General features: G+C 43.0%; 2 protein-coding genes across 2 annotated transcripts; both read right to left on the bottom strand.

Moving 5' to 3' along the window:
* Positions 1 to 660: 660 nt before the first annotated feature.
* On the bottom strand, positions 661 to 3350 carry LOC127696550 (PRAME family member 8-like). The gene is made up of 3 exons (XM_052199367.1): positions 3064 to 3350; positions 2024 to 2614; positions 661 to 1228 (listed from the first exon to the last, which is right to left on the bottom strand). Exons 1-3 carry the CDS (start codon positions 3348 to 3350, stop codon positions 661 to 663), a joined length of 1446 nt encoding a protein of 481 aa, XP_052055327.1.
* A 9070-nt stretch (positions 3351 to 12420) lies between these two features.
* On the bottom strand, positions 12421 to 15110 carry LOC127696382 (PRAME family member 8-like). Its single transcript, XM_052199004.1, has 3 exons — positions 14824 to 15110; positions 13784 to 14374; positions 12421 to 12988 (listed from the first exon to the last, which is right to left on the bottom strand). Exons 1-3 carry the CDS (start codon positions 15108 to 15110, stop codon positions 12421 to 12423), a joined length of 1446 nt encoding a protein of 481 aa, XP_052054964.1.
* Positions 15111 to 17367: the final 2257 nt, after the last annotated feature.

Below are 17367 nucleotides of genomic sequence, written 5' to 3'. Positions count from 1 at the left end.
TTTGCTGTGGGCAAGCATGGAGCAAGTTCAAAGGTTCAAAGCAACAAGGCCTGTGAAGTTCATTAGCAGGCAGGGAGAGGAGGGATGGGAAGGAATAAAAAAGAAGTGTGAGAGACATGTAGGTTGTTCTTATGAATTCTTCTTCAGCACATGCTAACCTAGAGATCCATATGTGAATCACCTTAGCTTATAACATTATCCATGTACCCAGGATTTTGAATCATTACATGTCTGGCATCCATGTGTTCATTTTGACTCTCTCCAGAGGGTATTTGTTGCAGAATGATTAAAGGTAGATACTTTATGCTAGTTACACACCAGGAATGACATCTAAAAAAAGAAGCCTGGTTCTGTTTATTGACTTGACATTACAGTACAGAACAAAAGTTGGCAAGTCCATTACAAAGCATCTCTTAATCTGTCCTGGCAGAAGTCACTCAAAGCAGCCAAGTTATCATCCTGACTCCACAAGTCCTCTGTTCACACAGTCCAACAGATTGTTTCCCATGCCAAGCTCACCTTCCAGGATCTCAGTTCTTGTACAGTCTTTTGTTTCCAAGCATGTATAAAGTGTCTGAAGTCACAGTCTCTGACCATCATGCATGAGAGATGTGTCCCAGTCCTATCCGTTATTCACATCAGGAAGTCCTGTATCCATGCTCAGTGCCAGCAAAAACAAAATCTCACACCTTGGCCATAGACACCGCGCTCACCACATTTAGGACAATTATCTGTAGCAAAGGAGATGTTCTTGGGCTGCCTTATTGCCCTGAGAGTTTCCAGGACATGCAGACAAAGTTGGGCAAATCTTACTCTGGAGACATGAGCCAACCTATCATAGCACTCCAGGGGGGCAGGGTATTGTTCCACATTCATCTTGCTCCAGTTGACTGTGTGCTCCAAAAGGTCCTTCAGGATGGGCATGGAGAAGCAATTGTTGTAGAAGTTGATCTTGGTGAGCTGAGAGCAATGTGTGAGGGCAGGTAGGAGGGCAATGAGCTGGGAGTCCTTCACCCTACAACCCTGAAAATCCAGAGTTTCTAGAGTATCTGCCACTTTTTGGAGGAGACATTTCATAGGCATCAGATCCAAATCTGTCAGAACCACACCTCTCATTTCCAGATGTTTTAGCTGAAAGACACTCTGGCAGTGGGAGAAGGAATCCAAGTCTGACTGTGAAAGTTGGTAGTGAGTGACAGAAAGGGAGCTCAGAGGCGTCATCAGGTGCCTAGAGATGAAGGGGACCAGAGGGTTAGTTCTGGCAAATGGTGATGGAGAGCATGGGGTGGGCTTTTCAATGTCTTAGAAGGGAACAGGGACCCCAAGCTGAGTGTGAGCAAATGATCACAGATATTATCTGAGATGCTTCCTTTTGGAATCAGCTTAGTGAAGTCAAACCCACACTTGATCTGCTGGCCATAGTCTCAAGCAGAAAACCATTATACCCTATAAAACCCAGGATAACAAGGAGGAAGTTTCATGCCAGGAGAGTCCTGACAGGATCTAAGGACATGACCTGTGGCCTCAGTCAATGCTGCATTGCACCCTGACCTCTCCACAGTCACTCATGCTATCATGCAGATGCCCACACTCCCTCTTGTCTCATGCACTCAGCCCTACTGAGGGTCAAGCATTTCACTCACGGAGAAGTAGGGGGAGAGGGAAGGCTGTGCCCATAGATCTAAGCAGACAGCTCACCTTCTCACATTGCTGCTGAGTCCCTCAAGATCTAAGTACATTCAACTCTTCCTGTCCCCTTTATGATGGATTGTTTGCCTAGGATTCCAAGAAGAATTTCAAGCCCTCCTGACCATATCAGACCTACTCCGTATCTCCCTTTTGTCCTCTGCTTCAGGCATGCTCATTTAAGACTTGGAATCACTACACATTACTTACATATTCTAAGGAGCCCCTAAATGTTTGTTCCCAGTGACTGACAGACAGGCACCCTGGACCACTAATCTTTAAAATGGAAGAGGAAAATTTGCTCTGCTAGCTGACCCAGTCCTCCATCCTTGCTCACCTGAGGACCTGATTCATGTGGCCTTTGAGGAAATGGACACCACTCATGGAGAGATGCTGGAGACAATTGAATTTGGAGAAGACAGATATGAACTCCTGGATAGACTGCTCTTCTCTGTCTCCTGTCCTATTGGCAATCTTGAAGACGTTCTTGTAGAGGGGTGCCAGGAAGAGTTTGCAAAGATTTCTCATCTGCCCAAAGCAGGAAGCAAATTCGGCCAGCTTGTACAAATTCCACTGAGTGTTCAGTTCCAATTCCTCAATATGCTCTGGATGAAATATATTCAAGATCTTGCTGATAAAGTCCATGGGCATAGCCCAGATCTTCATCTTTGCACAACACAAATGTAGGGAGTCCTTTCTTTGCTGGGCCCACTTCAAGAAGGCTGCTTGTGCTTCATCAAGGCGTGGCCTGAGGCACAACTCAGCTACCACCTTCAGCTGCCTCCTCACTGCATATCTGGGAAGGACCTTCACTACTGGCTTCTCATCCAATGGCTCTGAAGAACAGCTATCGTCCTCTGTACCAGCCCATATGTTCCAAAAGGCATGGTGCACATTCCTCAGGTCCAGAACCTGAAGTTTTCCCCTGCTGAGGGTGAACACATGTCAAGTATCAGCAGCCGCGATGACCCTCAGTAAGGGTTCACTAAGTGACTCTATAGTGAAATACCCCTCAGCCTGCCAAGCTGTATATTTTTTAAACAACAGTGCAATGTGCACACATGCATGCTGCACAATTTTCTCTGAGCTGCATGTGTGGCCCTGACCACTTTCCTTCCTCTAAGTTACTCATTATTTCTCCCTAGTCCCATTATTAATGGTTTTAGGAATGGCAGGTATAGATAGGCACATTCTACTGTGAGGCTGCTTGGATCAAAGCCCTAATCCACTGATAACTGTCCTTAGTCCAAGCACACAATAGCTATAAGGTTCCTGAATCAGTGTCTGGTGATCCCATCAGAAGCCATTCGCAATGACCCTACAATCTCTACTGTGTACCCCACATGGTCTCTTATATAATACTTGACCTTTGCTCACCTGGGGTGAAACCCTTTAGTCAGTCGCATGTCTATTCCATCTAGCACAGCTTGCAACATTTCCAGTTTAGGCGTCTTCATCAATGCCCCCACAGGGAGACAGGGGAAAGGCCAGGCTGCCAACATTGCCTTTATGAGCTTGGTTTGTCTGCCACTGAAAGCCTCCTTGAACAGTGCTGGGAAGAGTACAGAGGGGAGATCCTCCAGAGAGGATATGGCCAAAGCCTCATCTCTCACCAGAGACTGAATTGCCAGCTTCTTGAGTGTGGCTGCGGTCTGAATACTCATCTTCTAAAGTCTCGAGTCAAAAGACTCCTGCCAAGAAGTCAGAAAGGAATACACGTTCAAGACAAACTTAATTCAACTTCCTCAACATTATATCAACCACTAAGCTTCTGAGCTAATGCTCTAACAGTAACAGAGAAATCAATTTGCCTGTTTAACCTAAACTGGTAGTGGAAAGAGAGGCTCCCACAATGATAATGTGGAAGTCTTTATATCAAGCAAATATTCACATAATTGTCAGATCAAAATATTTTATGTAGGACCCTTTCTCAAAAACAAAATAAAATATCTCAAACCTATGCAAACAAAAAGAAACCGAGGAAACAAACATACCAATGTAAATCCATGAGTTATGGATCAAGATTAATTCCCAGAAAACAGAATGACTTCAGTGCATTTCTACAAGATTGAATCTTACCTGTGTCTGGGAAGTAGAATATGTCCACAGAGCAAACGTGTGTGTAAAAGAGGCAATGGAAAAGCTAAGGCAATACACATGAGTAAATCACATGTGTCATTTCAGTTATATGATGTGGAAGGATATCAAAGATACCTGGCTTACAGGTCTACAGTGTAATCCAGGGTCTCACAAAAAAAAAAAATAAAGACCATTACAGTGAAGGGGAAACATGAGGGAGCATTTTAATCAGATTGTCTGATTTGGAGCTTACCTGGAGGCACATGGCCAGCTCTAAGAGAGTTGGCACAGCATACAGAATCCTTGTCTCAAACAGTTATAACAGGCAAAGTAATGGAATATATACACAAGCTATCATGGGATATTATTGGTGATGAGGCTAAAATTTCATTTGCAATGAAACCCAAGATCCTCAACATGTTCCTCTTAAGGAGTCTGAATTTCTCTATATCAAACTGCATGACCCAAGGGAAAAAAATGGTTTACATACCAGTTGAGCAATGCAGATATGTTGCCAAATCCCAGCCGAATCAGGGAGTTTTCCAAGATGCAAGCCTCTGACTGTGATATGTGGCTCCATGGAAGCCTTTATATACATCTCTGCTTGCCCCTCCCTATTGTAGCCACACCCTTCAAACCCAAACCGGAATTGGATTTCCTGGTCTAATCTCCACCCTTTAAATTAAAGATCAAAGTTGCAATCATTTCACTCATTGAATCAGAAGGACTTGTGATAACAAATTTCCCACTCATCGTCATTCACACACACAAACACACCCAAAAGTTTCTTGGATAAATAAAAAACATTTCATTTGTTAATACACCATACAACACCATGTGGGTACATTTATTCCTTCATTTGCATAAGATCTATTCAGTTTTCAAGTTGTACCAGTGACCATGTCATGCTCTGAATCCAAGGTTGTTTTAGAGGTCCAATTCTAGGAATCCTTCAGCCTCAGAAAACTTCTTATGGCTAGGATTCTTGTTATGAATAACTATTTCTTGTTTGATTTTATTCATGTGACCAGAGTTTGCATCAGGTAAGGGTTTAATCGGTTTTTGATGAGAGACACGACATAATTGGAAGATATTCTTTTTCACTGGATTTGGAACAGATTGCTATATCAGAGACAGGACTATACATTGAAACTCAAGGAATGAAGTGGATGCTCGGTCCATAAATTTCAGCATCAACCACTCTAGAGATGGTGCCGGAGCATAGCTTGACCCCATTACTATACTAGCCAGGGTTCTGCATGTACTCAGATGGTCGGGAGCTACCCCACATACAGGAATTCTCCCTACAACTCTCTTTGCAGCAGACAAGATGGGGCATGCAGCAAGGATGCTGGGACATCCCTGAGATAGGATGCTCAGTTCATGGTCATGTTCATCTAAATTGTAAGCCGTAGTATTGTGTGATCTCTACAAAGCCTGCTTCCTAAATGGACGAAAGCAAAAGGAAAAAGGAGGGTGTGAGGGAGATGGTGCCCTTGGCTCCCAAGGAAGCAGAGAGTAAGTCAACTAGGATCAGCCAAAAAACCTTCCTCAAGGAGATGTAATCTAGAGTGGGTCGTGGGCTGAAGGGTTGCTTTAGAAAGTGTGAGCACCTGTCAATCTTATATTCCTATCATCTATGTGGTGGCTTGAAATGATCTGTGATTACAGTTCCAGCCAACCTGAAACCTCATTCTGACCTGCTAAGGCAGCAGGCCTGTGAGGGTTATCCATTCCTATTTGTACACAAGCACCACTCCCCATAAAATCAATCATCTTAAAACAGCAGCTCTATCTTGGGTTTTGTGGCACACACCTTTAATCCATCCCCTCAGGAGTCCAAGGTTGACTGGGTCAGTGAGTTCAAGGCTACCCTCATCTAAATAAATAATTCAAAAACCAGTAAAGCCTATGGAGTGAGGATCTGTCTTATAATTAAACCAGAGCTGAGCAGGGTAGCACAGACCTAAATCTCAAGAGAGGCAGGGGCACCTTTGATGTTGAGGCCAAACTGGACCACAGAGTAGCTTATGGGACATCTAGGGCTCTTAAACAATGAAACCCTGCCCCAAAACAACAAAACAAAGAAACACATAAACAAAGTGTAGTTTACTAGATGGCGCAGGTACAATTCTTAAAACTAGCATTAGGGAGGTAGTAGCAGGTGAACGACTAAGGTCAAGGTCAGCATGTTGTTCAGACTGAGTTCAGGAAGAAAGAGACATGTTAAACAGACCATCACTTTCAAAAACCAACCAAATAACCAAACAACCAAACAACCCAAAACCAGACAAGCAATCAAGCAAAGCAAAAATTACCCAAAACACAATTCTAAAAGAAAATCCTCCAGAGAGCTTAAGGTCCAGTGAGATGGCCCAAAGAGCAATAGCACTTGCCGCCCAAGTAAGTGCTGAGTTCAGTAATGGGGCCCTCGGGTGGAAGGAGAGAAACCACTGCAGTTTTGAGTCCTCCCCCATCTACACGCATGCTCTGCTGCTGGTACACCAATACGCAAATGAAGCAAGACAGTTCTCAAGTACAGAACAGCATGAGAGCTGATCCAGGAAGGTGGTGAAAGAAAGCTTCAGGAGACTGAAGAAGGATGGCTCCAAACTGACTCTAACCTAGCCGACATAATGTGATTGTGTCTCACCCAACCAAATACCAATAATTGTAGCTCAGTGGTAAATAGGCAGCTCAGTCTCTTGTCCTAGTTTTCATGAATGAAACCCAGTGAAGGTTCTAATCCCGTTGGTCAAGAGAAAACAGGTTTCTCCAAAGAGCTAAGGATGTCTCTTGGGAAAAGCAAGGAGAAATCCATACTGGAAAGAAAGTATTTCAGTGTAAATTGGGTCCAAGGTAAAAGAGACATTGAGCTGGATGGCACTGATGCACAGGGAATTATGGAGCCTAGGGGCTACCACTGACCTTGATAAGTTACTCAGCACTATAGTTCTTAAAGGAAGAGTTAAAAGTACCTCTGGTCAAAGATAAAGATAATGACTCATTTTTACTGAGCCTGATAAATTTCCAGCCTTAGACACAATGTAGGCTTTTGCCAAAACACCCAAGGGTGGGAAAGGGGCTTTGTTCAGGTCCATGCTTTGTACTCAGTGGCAGGGAATAGATTCCAGATCCTATTATATTCCTGCAAGCCTATTTGGAGAGATTTTCTGTGATTGACCTGTGTCCCTCTGCGGAGCATGTCCTGGGTGTCCTTGAAGAAGTTCATGCAAAGAGTGGGGCACAGTAGATTCTTATGTTTGGTCTGCATGGTTTCTCCAAAGTGCTAGGAGCCCTGTCCTGGTGACTTTGACCTTCTGTTGCATGATTTTCAGAGTAGGAGGTTGGGGAGCCTGGCAGGTTTTCTTGTTTTGGTTTGTTTCTTGTTTGTTTTTTTATATGACTTCAGCTTTTGAGGGTTTCTTCTGGACTTGACTGAGGATGCGATCCTGCTGCTAAGCCCTGTTCTTTCTCTGGCCAACATACTCCAGCCGCTTTGCTGATCTGGTGCTCTGAGATATTATTCTGGTAGCTTGCTGCCCTCTACCACCAATGAATGTGTAGCAGCTGCTTCACAGTTGTGACCTTAGAATTTAGCCACTCACATCTTCCTTGCACACACAATTCCATTCTGTTGTCACCCCTGAGCTACACCTGTAGGAACTTGGAAGGAACATTGTGTGACTCAGAACACCTGTTTGCTGCCCACAGCTTTGAGCTGCCATTATCTTCCTTGATTGTCAATTGGATTTAACAGGAAGAAGCCACAGACTATAGGCTTGGAATCCAGTGGAAATTCTGAGAAAGGCTTCTCCCATCATTTTCTCCAGAAATTTGGCTATCACAGGACACTGGTAACAAATATGCTTGATCCTCAACCTGTGAATATCTGGTATCTTTCTTCCAGATGTGCCTAGTGAGTAATCTCAGGGGCAGGCTTGCCAGTTCTAGGTTGTGAAGAAACTGTCCTTAAGACTGGGGTTCACCTTAAAGAGTCACTGGCCTTCTCCATGTTGCAGGTGCTCTCATAATCAAGAGTGATACCGCTCACAACCTTCAAGTTTCTAGGACTGTACTATATTACTTCTCACATTTGGATACTGAGATCCTTTCCTGTATTGAACCCCAGCACTAATTTTATGGCTGCCTAGATAAAAGAGTTTCCATGTATAACCTAGGCTACATGCAAAGTAAAGAGTCCATACCTCTGCATCCTTGTGTGGTAAGAGCCTTTTACCTGTCTAGCTCCTGTCTTGTTGGCTTATCTGTAGACTATGTGCCAAGCTGATCCATGATCATGCTTACCTCATATTTACTGAATGTATTGTTCAGCAGTTAAGAGCACTGGGGATACAGGACACAGAAGCTGCAACATATAAGCAGGCAAATGAACCGGATGTATTCGTTAGAGAATCCTGTACTCTAAAATGCTCAGTTATATCTCCATCCCCTTTACATTTCTTTTCCTTTACTGAAAATAATTTTTTCATAAAATGAGTTGTAACCCAAGGAGAATGAAGGAGAAGGCCCTGGTCCTGGAAAGGCTCAATACACCAGTGTAGGGAAATATCAGGAAGAGGAAAAAGAGGGGTTCGATTGGGGAACAGGGGGAGGGAAGAGGTCTAATGGGACTTTTGGGAGGGGGTGATCCAGGCAAGGAGAAAACATTTGAAATGTAAATAAAGGCCAGACAATGATGGAGCACACCTTTAATCCCAGGACCTGGGAGGCAGAGGCAGGCAGATTTCTGATTTCTTGGCCAGCCTGGTCTTCAGAGTGCATTCCAGGACAGCCATGGCTCTACAAAGAAACCCTGTCTTGAAAAAAACAAATCCAAAGCCCATCCCCAAAAAGAAATGTAAATAAAGAATACATGTAATTTTAAAAAAAGAAAAGAAAAGAGATGAAAAAGAAAAAATGTGCAGTGGGCAGAGAGTAAAATAAAATAAATATAACCTTAGCTATTTGTATATGTAGCATGATGTCTGAAACAACATTGTTTGAATAATTTACATATGTTAATTATCAGGTATAAGTATATAATAACAGTAGCCACAAAGCTTCACAATCCTCATTACTTTACTGTATATCACAATTAGCATATTTAATGATTTTTAGTGTAAATAAGAGGCTTAAGAAAACATGTTGCTACCATATTTCAGATAGAATGTGTTTCTATTTAGTTTGCAGTAGGCAACATTTAACTGTGAAACATATCTAGCTCCCTATCTATCATTTCTTTGGGTTTTCATTAATTCATTTGTGTATTCGCTTTACCACCTGATCACATCCTGAAGTTGCTTTCTTCCCATACCTACCCTGTGACCCTTTCCCCCTCATTTCCTGCTCCCATTCTCTCCAGAGAAGAAGAGGCACACATGCCCTACCCCCAGCAGTTTCCACAGTGCCCTGGCACACCAATTTACATCAGCTCTAAATATATCCGTGCCCACTGGGGCCAGACAAGGAAGCCCAGCTAGGGGAAAAGTTTCCCATGGAAGTACATGAAGTTGAATAAGAGAAACCCTGCTGTCTGGTTTTTATGAGACATGCAATAAGCCCAAGATTCGCATCTGCTCCATATGTCCAGGGAGCCTAGGTCTAGACCTTGCATGCTCTTTGATGGTGGGTGGTTCAGTCTCTGATAAACCCCAGTGAGTCCAGGAAACTTGGTTCTCTTGATCTCCTTGTGGTAAATTGACACCATCTGACTCCCTCAATCCTCCTTTTGACTTTTCCCCAACTCTCTCTGAATTCTGCCTAATGTTTTGCTGTGCATATCCTTCTGGTGCCACCAGATGCTGGACAAAGATTCTTGTATGACTGTTATGCTAGGATTCTGTTCTTAAGCACAACCAAGTATCATCAAGAGTGTCAGAGTTTGGCTTTCTGACATGGGTTAATCCTCATATTTCTCCAGTCTATAGTTGGCTATTCTTTCAAACTCAGCTCCAGGTTTATACCTGCACATATTGTAGGCAGGGAAAATTTTAGATGGAAGGTTTTGTTGGTGGGTTGGTGTTACCTTCCCCCCACTGGAAATCCTGCCTGACTACAGGAAGTGGCCACTTTCAGTCTCCCTATCCCCAGCTCCTGAGTTTCCAGCCAAGGTCACTCCCATATACTCCCAGGAGCCTGCCCCATCCTGTGTGTCTGTCTTGTACCTGAGATGCCCCCAAATGGATTGTATTTCTCTCTCCCAGCACAGTGGATGCGGCTCCTCCCAACACACTTGATTTCCATACCTCTCTTTGTGTCCCATACCAGCACCCATACAGTTCCTTCTGATCAACCACTAGTAATATACATTCTATTTACCTTACCTAGTGAGATTCAATCATCTTACCTAGGGCCCTAATCTTACTTAGTTTCTTTGAGTGTTTGGATTGTAGCATCATTTCCATTAGTCTATGGCTAATATCCACGTATTAGTGAGTATATAGCATGCACATTCTTCTGGGTCACAATGACCTCACTAAGAATGGATATTTTCGAGTTCTATCTATTTGCCTGAAAATTGCATTATAATAATTATTTTTAATATATGATTAGTATTCCATGACAGAAATGTACATGATTTTCCTTATCCACTCTTCAGTGAGAGACAGGTGGTGTGCTAACATTTTCTGATTATTATGAATAAAGGTGCTATGAATGAAGTTGAGCAAGTGTTCTTGTGCTATGGCAGAAGAAGTTTTGAGTTTATGGCCAGGAATTGTATAACTGGGCCTTGAAGTAAAATTATTTGTGATAATCACCCAGTATGATTTCCAAATATGGTGTGCAAATTTACACACTCACCAGAAATGCAAGATTGTCTCCCTTGCTCCAAATCCTCACCTGCATGTGCGCTCATTTCAGTTTTTATCCTAGCCATGCTCATGTGTATAGGAAGGAATCTCAGACTCCTTACAATTTGCATTTTCCTAGGAATGTTGGATATTTCCTTAAGTATATCCTGGCAATTAGAGCTTTCCTGTTGAAAATTCTTGTTGAATTCTGTACTCCATTTTTTTTTAAATGGAGTATTGGGTTTTTGATGTCTAATTTCTTGAGGTATTTACATTGTTTGATATCAACCCTCTGTCGAATGTACAGCTGGTGAAGGTATTTTTGCCATTATTTAGGGTACTGTTTTGACCTACTGATGCTGTATTTGCCTTACTGAGTATTTCTACTTTCTTGAGGTCACACTTGAAAAGTTTTGGTCTTAGTGCCTGATCTATGGGTGTTCTGTTCAGGAAGTGTCACCTTTTACAATGAGTTCAAGAGCCCTGACATTATTAATGATATTCTCTAAATAGAATCCTAGAATAACTATCTTTTGAGAGGTTTCACCCAGCCACTGACCAAAACAGATGCAGAGACCCACAGACAAATATTAGACAAAGTTCAGGGAATCTTGTGGAAGACTAGAGGGAATATTGAAGGAGTCAGAGAGTTCACGGACACCAGAAGAAAACCTACAGAATCAACCAACCTAGTGTCATAAGGGCTCAAGGAGATTGAACCATTGGAGCCCAACACTAGCTGGCTGCTGCTCAACAACTAAGCTCAATTAATACACCTGAAACTTCACATATTCTCTTCACAGTGTGCTGTAGGGGAAAATCATTGGAGACACACACAACTCAAGCAACTTTAATAAATTAGTTTATAAATAAGTTTATAAACTAATAAATGAGTTTAATAAATTAGTTCATTTTGTGAAATATTTGTAAAATGGAGGGCTTTTTAATACTTTTTCATTTTGGTGTATATGCATATGTATTGTGCATAATGTGTAAAAGCCAGGATCCACAGATATCTGAAGAGATGGACCTAGCACCTGAAGCTTGAGTTCCAGCTGGAGGCATCTGATGATAAAAGTGCTGAAACCAATCTTTGGCCCTCTTTTCTAGCAAAATGTACTATTAAAACAGGAGTCACCTCCTTTAATACGTGGGGTTTGGCTTCTTTGATTGGTTGTCTGTCTGTAGAGCATGAAAGGAGTTTGCTGTGGGCAAGCATGGTGCAAGTTCAAAGGTTCAAAGCAACAAGGCCTGTGAAGTTGAATAGCAGGCAGGGAGAGGAGGGATGGGAAGGAATACAAAAGAAGTGTGAGAGACATGTAGGTTGTTCTTATGAATTCTTCTTCAGCACATGCTAACCTAGAGATCCATATGTGAATCACCTTAGCTTATAACATTATCCATGTACCCAGGATTTTGAATCATTACATGTCTGGCATCCATGTGTTCATTTTGACCCTCTCCAGAGGGTATTTGTTGCAGAATGATTAAAGGTAGATACTTTATGCTAGTTACACACCAGGAATGACATCTAAAAAAAGAAGCGTGGTTCTGTTTATTGACATGACATTACAGTTCAGAACAAAAGTTGGCAAGTCCATTACAAAGCATCTCTTAATCTGTCCTGGCAGAAGTCACTCAAAACAGCCAAGTTGTCATCCTGACTCCACAAGTCCTCTGTTCACACAGTCCAACAGATTGTTTCCCATGCCAAGCTCAGCTTCCAGGATCTCAGTTCTTGTACAGTCTTTTGTTTCCAAGCATGTATAAAGTGTCTGAAGTCACAGACTCTGACCACCATGGATGAGAGATGTGTCCCAGTCCTGTCCGTTATTCACATCAGGAAGTCCTGTATCCATGCTCAGTGCCAGCAAAAACAAAATCTCGCACCTTGGCCATAGACACAGCGCTCACCACATTTAGGACAATTATCTGTAGCAAAGAAGATGTTCTTGGGCTGCCTTATTGCCCTGAGAGTTTCCAGGAGCTGCAGACAAAGTTGGGCAAATCTTACTCTGGAGACATGAGCCAACCTATCATAGCACTCCAGAGGGGCAGGGTATTGTTCCACATTCATCTTGCTCCAGTTGACTGTGTGCTCCAAAAGGTCCTTCAGGATGGGCATGGAGAAGCAATTGTTGTAGAAGTTGATCTTGGTGAGCTGAGAGCAATGTGTGAGGGCAGGTAGGAGGGCAATGAGCTGGGAGTCCTTCATCCTACATCCCTGAAAATCCATAGTTTCTAGAGTATCTGCCACTTTTTGGAGGAGACATTTCATAGGCATCAGATCCAAATCTATTAGAACCACACCTCTCATTTCCAGATGTTTTAGCTGAAAGACACTCTGGCAGTGGGAGAAGGAATCCAAGTCTGACTGTGAAAGTTGGTAGTGAGTGACAGAAAGGGAGCTCAGTGGCGTCATCAGGTGCCTAGAGATGAAGGGGACCAGAGGGTTAGTTCTGGCAAATGGTGATGGAGAGCATGGGGTGGGCTTTTCAATGTCTTAGAAGGGAACAGGGACCCCAAGCTGAGTGTGAGCAAATGATCACAGATATTATCTGAGATGCTTCCTTTTGGAATCAGCTTAGTGAAGTCAAACCCACACTTGATCTGCTGGCCATAGTCTCAAGCAGAAAACCATTATACCCTATAAAACCCAGGATACCAAGGAGGAAGTTTCATGCCAGGAGAGTCCTGACAGGATCTAAGGACATGACCTGTGGCCTCAGTCAATGCTGCATTGCACCCTGACCTCTCCACAGTCACTCATGCTATCATGCAGATGCCCACACTCCCTCTTGTCTCATGCACTCAGCCCTACTGAGGGTCAACCATTTCACTCACGGAGAAGTAGGGGGAGAGGGAAGGCTGTGCCCACAGATCTAAGCAGACAGCTCACCTTCTCACATTGCTGCTGAGTCCCTCAAGATCAAAGTACATTCAACTCTTCCTGTCCCCCTTTTGATGGATTGTTTGCCTATGATTCCAAGAAGAATTTCCAGCCCTCCTGACCATATCTGACCTACTCCTTATGTCCCTTATGTCCTCTGCTTCAGGAATGCTCATTTAAGACTTGGAATCACTACACATTACTTACATATTCTAAGGAGCCCCTAAATGTTTGTTCCCAGTGACTGACAGACAGGCACCCTGGACCACTAATCTTTAAAATGGAAGAGGAAAATTTGCTCTGCTAGCTGACCCAGTCCTCCATCCTTGCTCACCTGAGGACCTGATTCATGTGGTCTTTGAGGAAATGGACACCACTCATGGAGAGATGCTGGAGACAATTGAATTTGGAGAAGACAGATATGAACTCCTGGATATACTGCTCTTCTCTGTCTCCTGTCCTATTGGCAATCTTGAAGACGTTCTTGTAGAGGGGTGCCAGGAAGAGTTTGCAAAGATTTCTCATCTGCCCAAAGCAGGAAGCAAATTTGGCCAGCTTGTACAAATTCCACTGAGTGTTCAGTTCCAATTCCTCAATATGCTCTGGATGAAATATATTCAAGATCTTGCTGATAAAGTCCATGGGCATAGCCCAGATCTTCATCTTTGCACAACACAAATGTAGGGAGTCCTTTCTCTGCTGGGCCCACTTCAAGAAGGCTGCTTGTGCTTCATCAAGGCGTGGCCTGAGGCACAACTCAGCTACCACCTTCAGCTGCCTCCTCACTGCATATCTGGGAAGGACCTTCACTACTGGCTTCTCATCCAAGGGCTCTGAAGAACAGCTATCGTCCTCTGTACCAGCCCATATGTTCCAAAAGGCATGGTGCACATTCCTCAGGTCCAGAACCTGAAGTTTTCCCCTGCTGAGGGTGAACACATGTCAAGTATCAGCAGCCGCGATGACCCTCAGTAAGGTTTCACTAAGTGACTCTATAGTGAAATACCCCTCAGCCTGCCAAGCTGTATATTTTTTAAACAACAGTGCAATGTGCACACATGCATGCTGCACAATTTTCTCTGAGCTGCATGTGTGGCCCTGACCACTTTCCTTCCTCTAAGTTACTCATTATTTCTCCCTATTCCCGTTATTAATGGTTTTAGGAATGGCAGGGATAGATAGGCACATTCTACTGTGAGGCTGCTTGGATCAAAGCCCTAATCCACTGATAACTGTCCTTAGTCCAAGCACACAATAGCTATGAGGTTCCTGAATCACTGTCTGGTGATCCCATCAGAAGCCATTCGCAATGACCCCACAATCTCTACTGTGTACCCCACATGGGCTCTTATATAATACTTGACTTTTTCTCACCTGGGGTGAAACCCTTTAGTCAGTCGCATGTCTATTCCATCTAGCACAGCTTGCAACATTTCCAGTTTAGGCGTCTTCATCAATGCCCCCACAGGGAGACAGGGGAAAGGCCAGGCTGCCAACATTGCCTTTATGAGCTTGGTTTGTCTGCCACTGAAAGCCTCCTTGAACAGTGCTGGGAAGAGTACAGAGGGGAGATCCTCCAGAGAGGATATGGCCAAAGCCTCATCTCTCACCAGAGACTGAATTGCCAGCTTCTTGAGTGTGGCTGCGGTCTGAATACTCATCTTCTAAAGTCTCGAGTCAAAAGACTCCTGCCAAGAAGTCAGAAAGGAATACACGTTCAAGACAAACTTAATTCAACTTCCTCAACATTATATCAACCACTAAGCTTCTGAGCTAATGCTCTAACAGTAACAGAGAAATCAATTTGCCTGTTTAACCTAAACTGGTAGTGGAAAGAGAGGCTCCCACAATGATAATGTGGAAGTCTTTATATCAAGCAAATATTCACATAATTGTCAGATCAAAATATTTTATGTAGGACCCTTTCTCAAAAACAAAATAAAATATCTCAAACCTATGCAAACAAAAAGAAACCGAGGAAACAAACATACCAATGTAAATCCATGAGTTATGGATCAAGATTAATTCCCAGAAAACAGAATGACTTCAGTGCATTTCTACAAGATTGAATCTTACCTGTGTCTGGGAAGTAGAATATGTCCACAGAGCAAACTTGTGTGTAAAAGAGGCAATGGAAAAGCTAAGGCAAAACACATGAGTAAATCACATGTGTCATTTCACCTATATGATGTGGAAGGATATCAAAGGTACCTGGCTTACAGGTCTACAGTGTAATCCAGGGTCTCACAAAAAAATAAAGACCATTACAGTGAAGGGGAAACATGAAGGAGCATTTTAATCAGATTGTCTGATTTGGAGCTTACCTGGAGGCAGATGGCCAGCTCAAAGAGAGATGGAACAACATACAGAATCCTTGTCTCAAACAGTTATATCAGGCAAAGTAATGGAATATATACACAAGCTATCATGGGATATTATTGGTGATGAGGCTAAAATTTCATTTGCAATGAAACCCAAGATCCTCAACAGGTTCCTCCTAAGGAGTCTGAATTTCTCTATATCAAACTGCTTGACCCAAGGAAAAAAAATGGTTTACATACCAGTTGAGCAATGCAGATAGGTTGCCAAATCCCAGCCGAATCAGGGAGTTTTCTAAGATGCAAGCTTCTGACTAGGATATGTGGCTCCATGGAAGCCTTTATATACATCTCTGCTTGCCCCTCCCTATTGTAGCCACACACTTCAAACCCAAACCGGAATTGGATTTCCTGGTTTAATCTCCACCCTTTAAATTATAGATGAAAGTTGTAATCATTTCACTCATTGAATCAGAAGGACTTGTGATAACAAATTTCCCACTCATCGTCATTCACACACACAAACACACCCAAAAGTTTCTTGGATAAATAAAAAACATTCCATGTGTTAATACACCATACAACACCATGTGGGTACATTTATTCCTTCATTTGCATAAGATCTATTCAGTTTTCAAGTTGTACCAGTGACCATGTCATGCTCTGAATCCAAGATTGTTTTAGAGGTCCAATTCTAGGAATCCTTCAGCCTCAGAAACCTCCTTATGGCTAGGATTCTTGTTATGAATAACTATTTCTTGTTTGATTTTATTCATGTGACCAGAGTTTTCATCAGGTAAGGGTTTAATTGGTTTTTGATGAGAGACACGACATAATTGGAAGATATTCTTTTTCACTGGATTTGGAACAGATTGCTATATCAGAGACAGGACTATACATTGAAGCTCAAGGAATGAAGTGGATGCTCGGTCAATAAGTTTCAGCATCAACCACTCTAGAGATGGTGCCGGAGCATAGCTTGACCCCATTACTATACTAGCCAGGGTTCTGCATGTACTCAGATGGTCGGGAGCTACCCCATATACAGGAATTCTACCTACAACTCTCTTTGCAGCAGTCAAGATGGGGCATGCAGCAAGGATGCTGGGACATCCCTGAGATAGGATGTTCAGTTCATGGTCATGTTCTTCTAAATTGTAAGCCGTAGTATTGTGTGATCTCTACAAAGCCTGCTTCCTAAATGGACGAAAGCAAACAGAAAAAGGAGAGTGTGAGGGAGATGGTGCCCTTGGCTCCCAAGGAAGCAGAGAGTAAGTCAACTAGGATCAGCCAAAAAACCTTCCTCAAGGAGATGTAATCTAGAGTGGGTCATGGGCTGAAGGGTTGCTTTAGAAAGTGTGAGCACCTGTCAATCTTATATTCCTATCATCTATGTGGTGGCTTGAAATGATCTGTGATTACAGTTCCAGCCAACCTGAAACCTCATTCTGACCTGCTAAGGCAGCAGGCCTGTGAGGGTTATCCATTCCTATTTGTACACAAGCACCACTCCCCATAAAATCAATCATCTTAAAACAGCAGCTCTATCTTGATTTTTGTGGCACACACCTTTAATCCATCCCCTCAGGAGTCCAAGGTT

This window comes from Apodemus sylvaticus, chromosome 11 (genome assembly GCF_947179515.1).
Source record: "Apodemus sylvaticus chromosome 11, mApoSyl1.1, whole genome shotgun sequence".
Lineage (NCBI taxonomy): Eukaryota > Metazoa > Chordata > Mammalia > Rodentia > Muridae > Apodemus > Apodemus sylvaticus.
The sequence above is the reverse complement of the archived record's forward strand: the minus strand, read 5'-3'. Positions and strand labels throughout refer to the sequence as shown.

Coding starts and splice junctions, on each gene's coding strand:
- LOC127696550 (XM_052199367.1), bottom strand. CDS start 3,350: ATGAGTATTCAGACCGCAGCCACACTCAAGAAGCTGGCAATTCAGTCT. Junction 2,615..3,063: donor ACTAAAGGGTTTCACCCCAG/GTGAGCAAAGGT, acceptor GTTCACCCTCAG/CAGGGGAAAACTTCAGGTTC. Junction 1,229..2,023: donor CACATGAATCAGGTCCTCAG/GTGAGCAAGGAT, acceptor CTTCATCTCTAG/GCACCTGATGACGCCTCTGA.
- LOC127696382 (XM_052199004.1), bottom strand. CDS start 15,110: ATGAGTATTCAGACCGCAGCCACACTCAAGAAGCTGGCAATTCAGTCT. Junction 14,375..14,823: donor ACTAAAGGGTTTCACCCCAG/GTGAGAAAAAGT, acceptor GTTCACCCTCAG/CAGGGGAAAACTTCAGGTTC. Junction 12,989..13,783: donor CACATGAATCAGGTCCTCAG/GTGAGCAAGGAT, acceptor CTTCATCTCTAG/GCACCTGATGACGCCACTGA.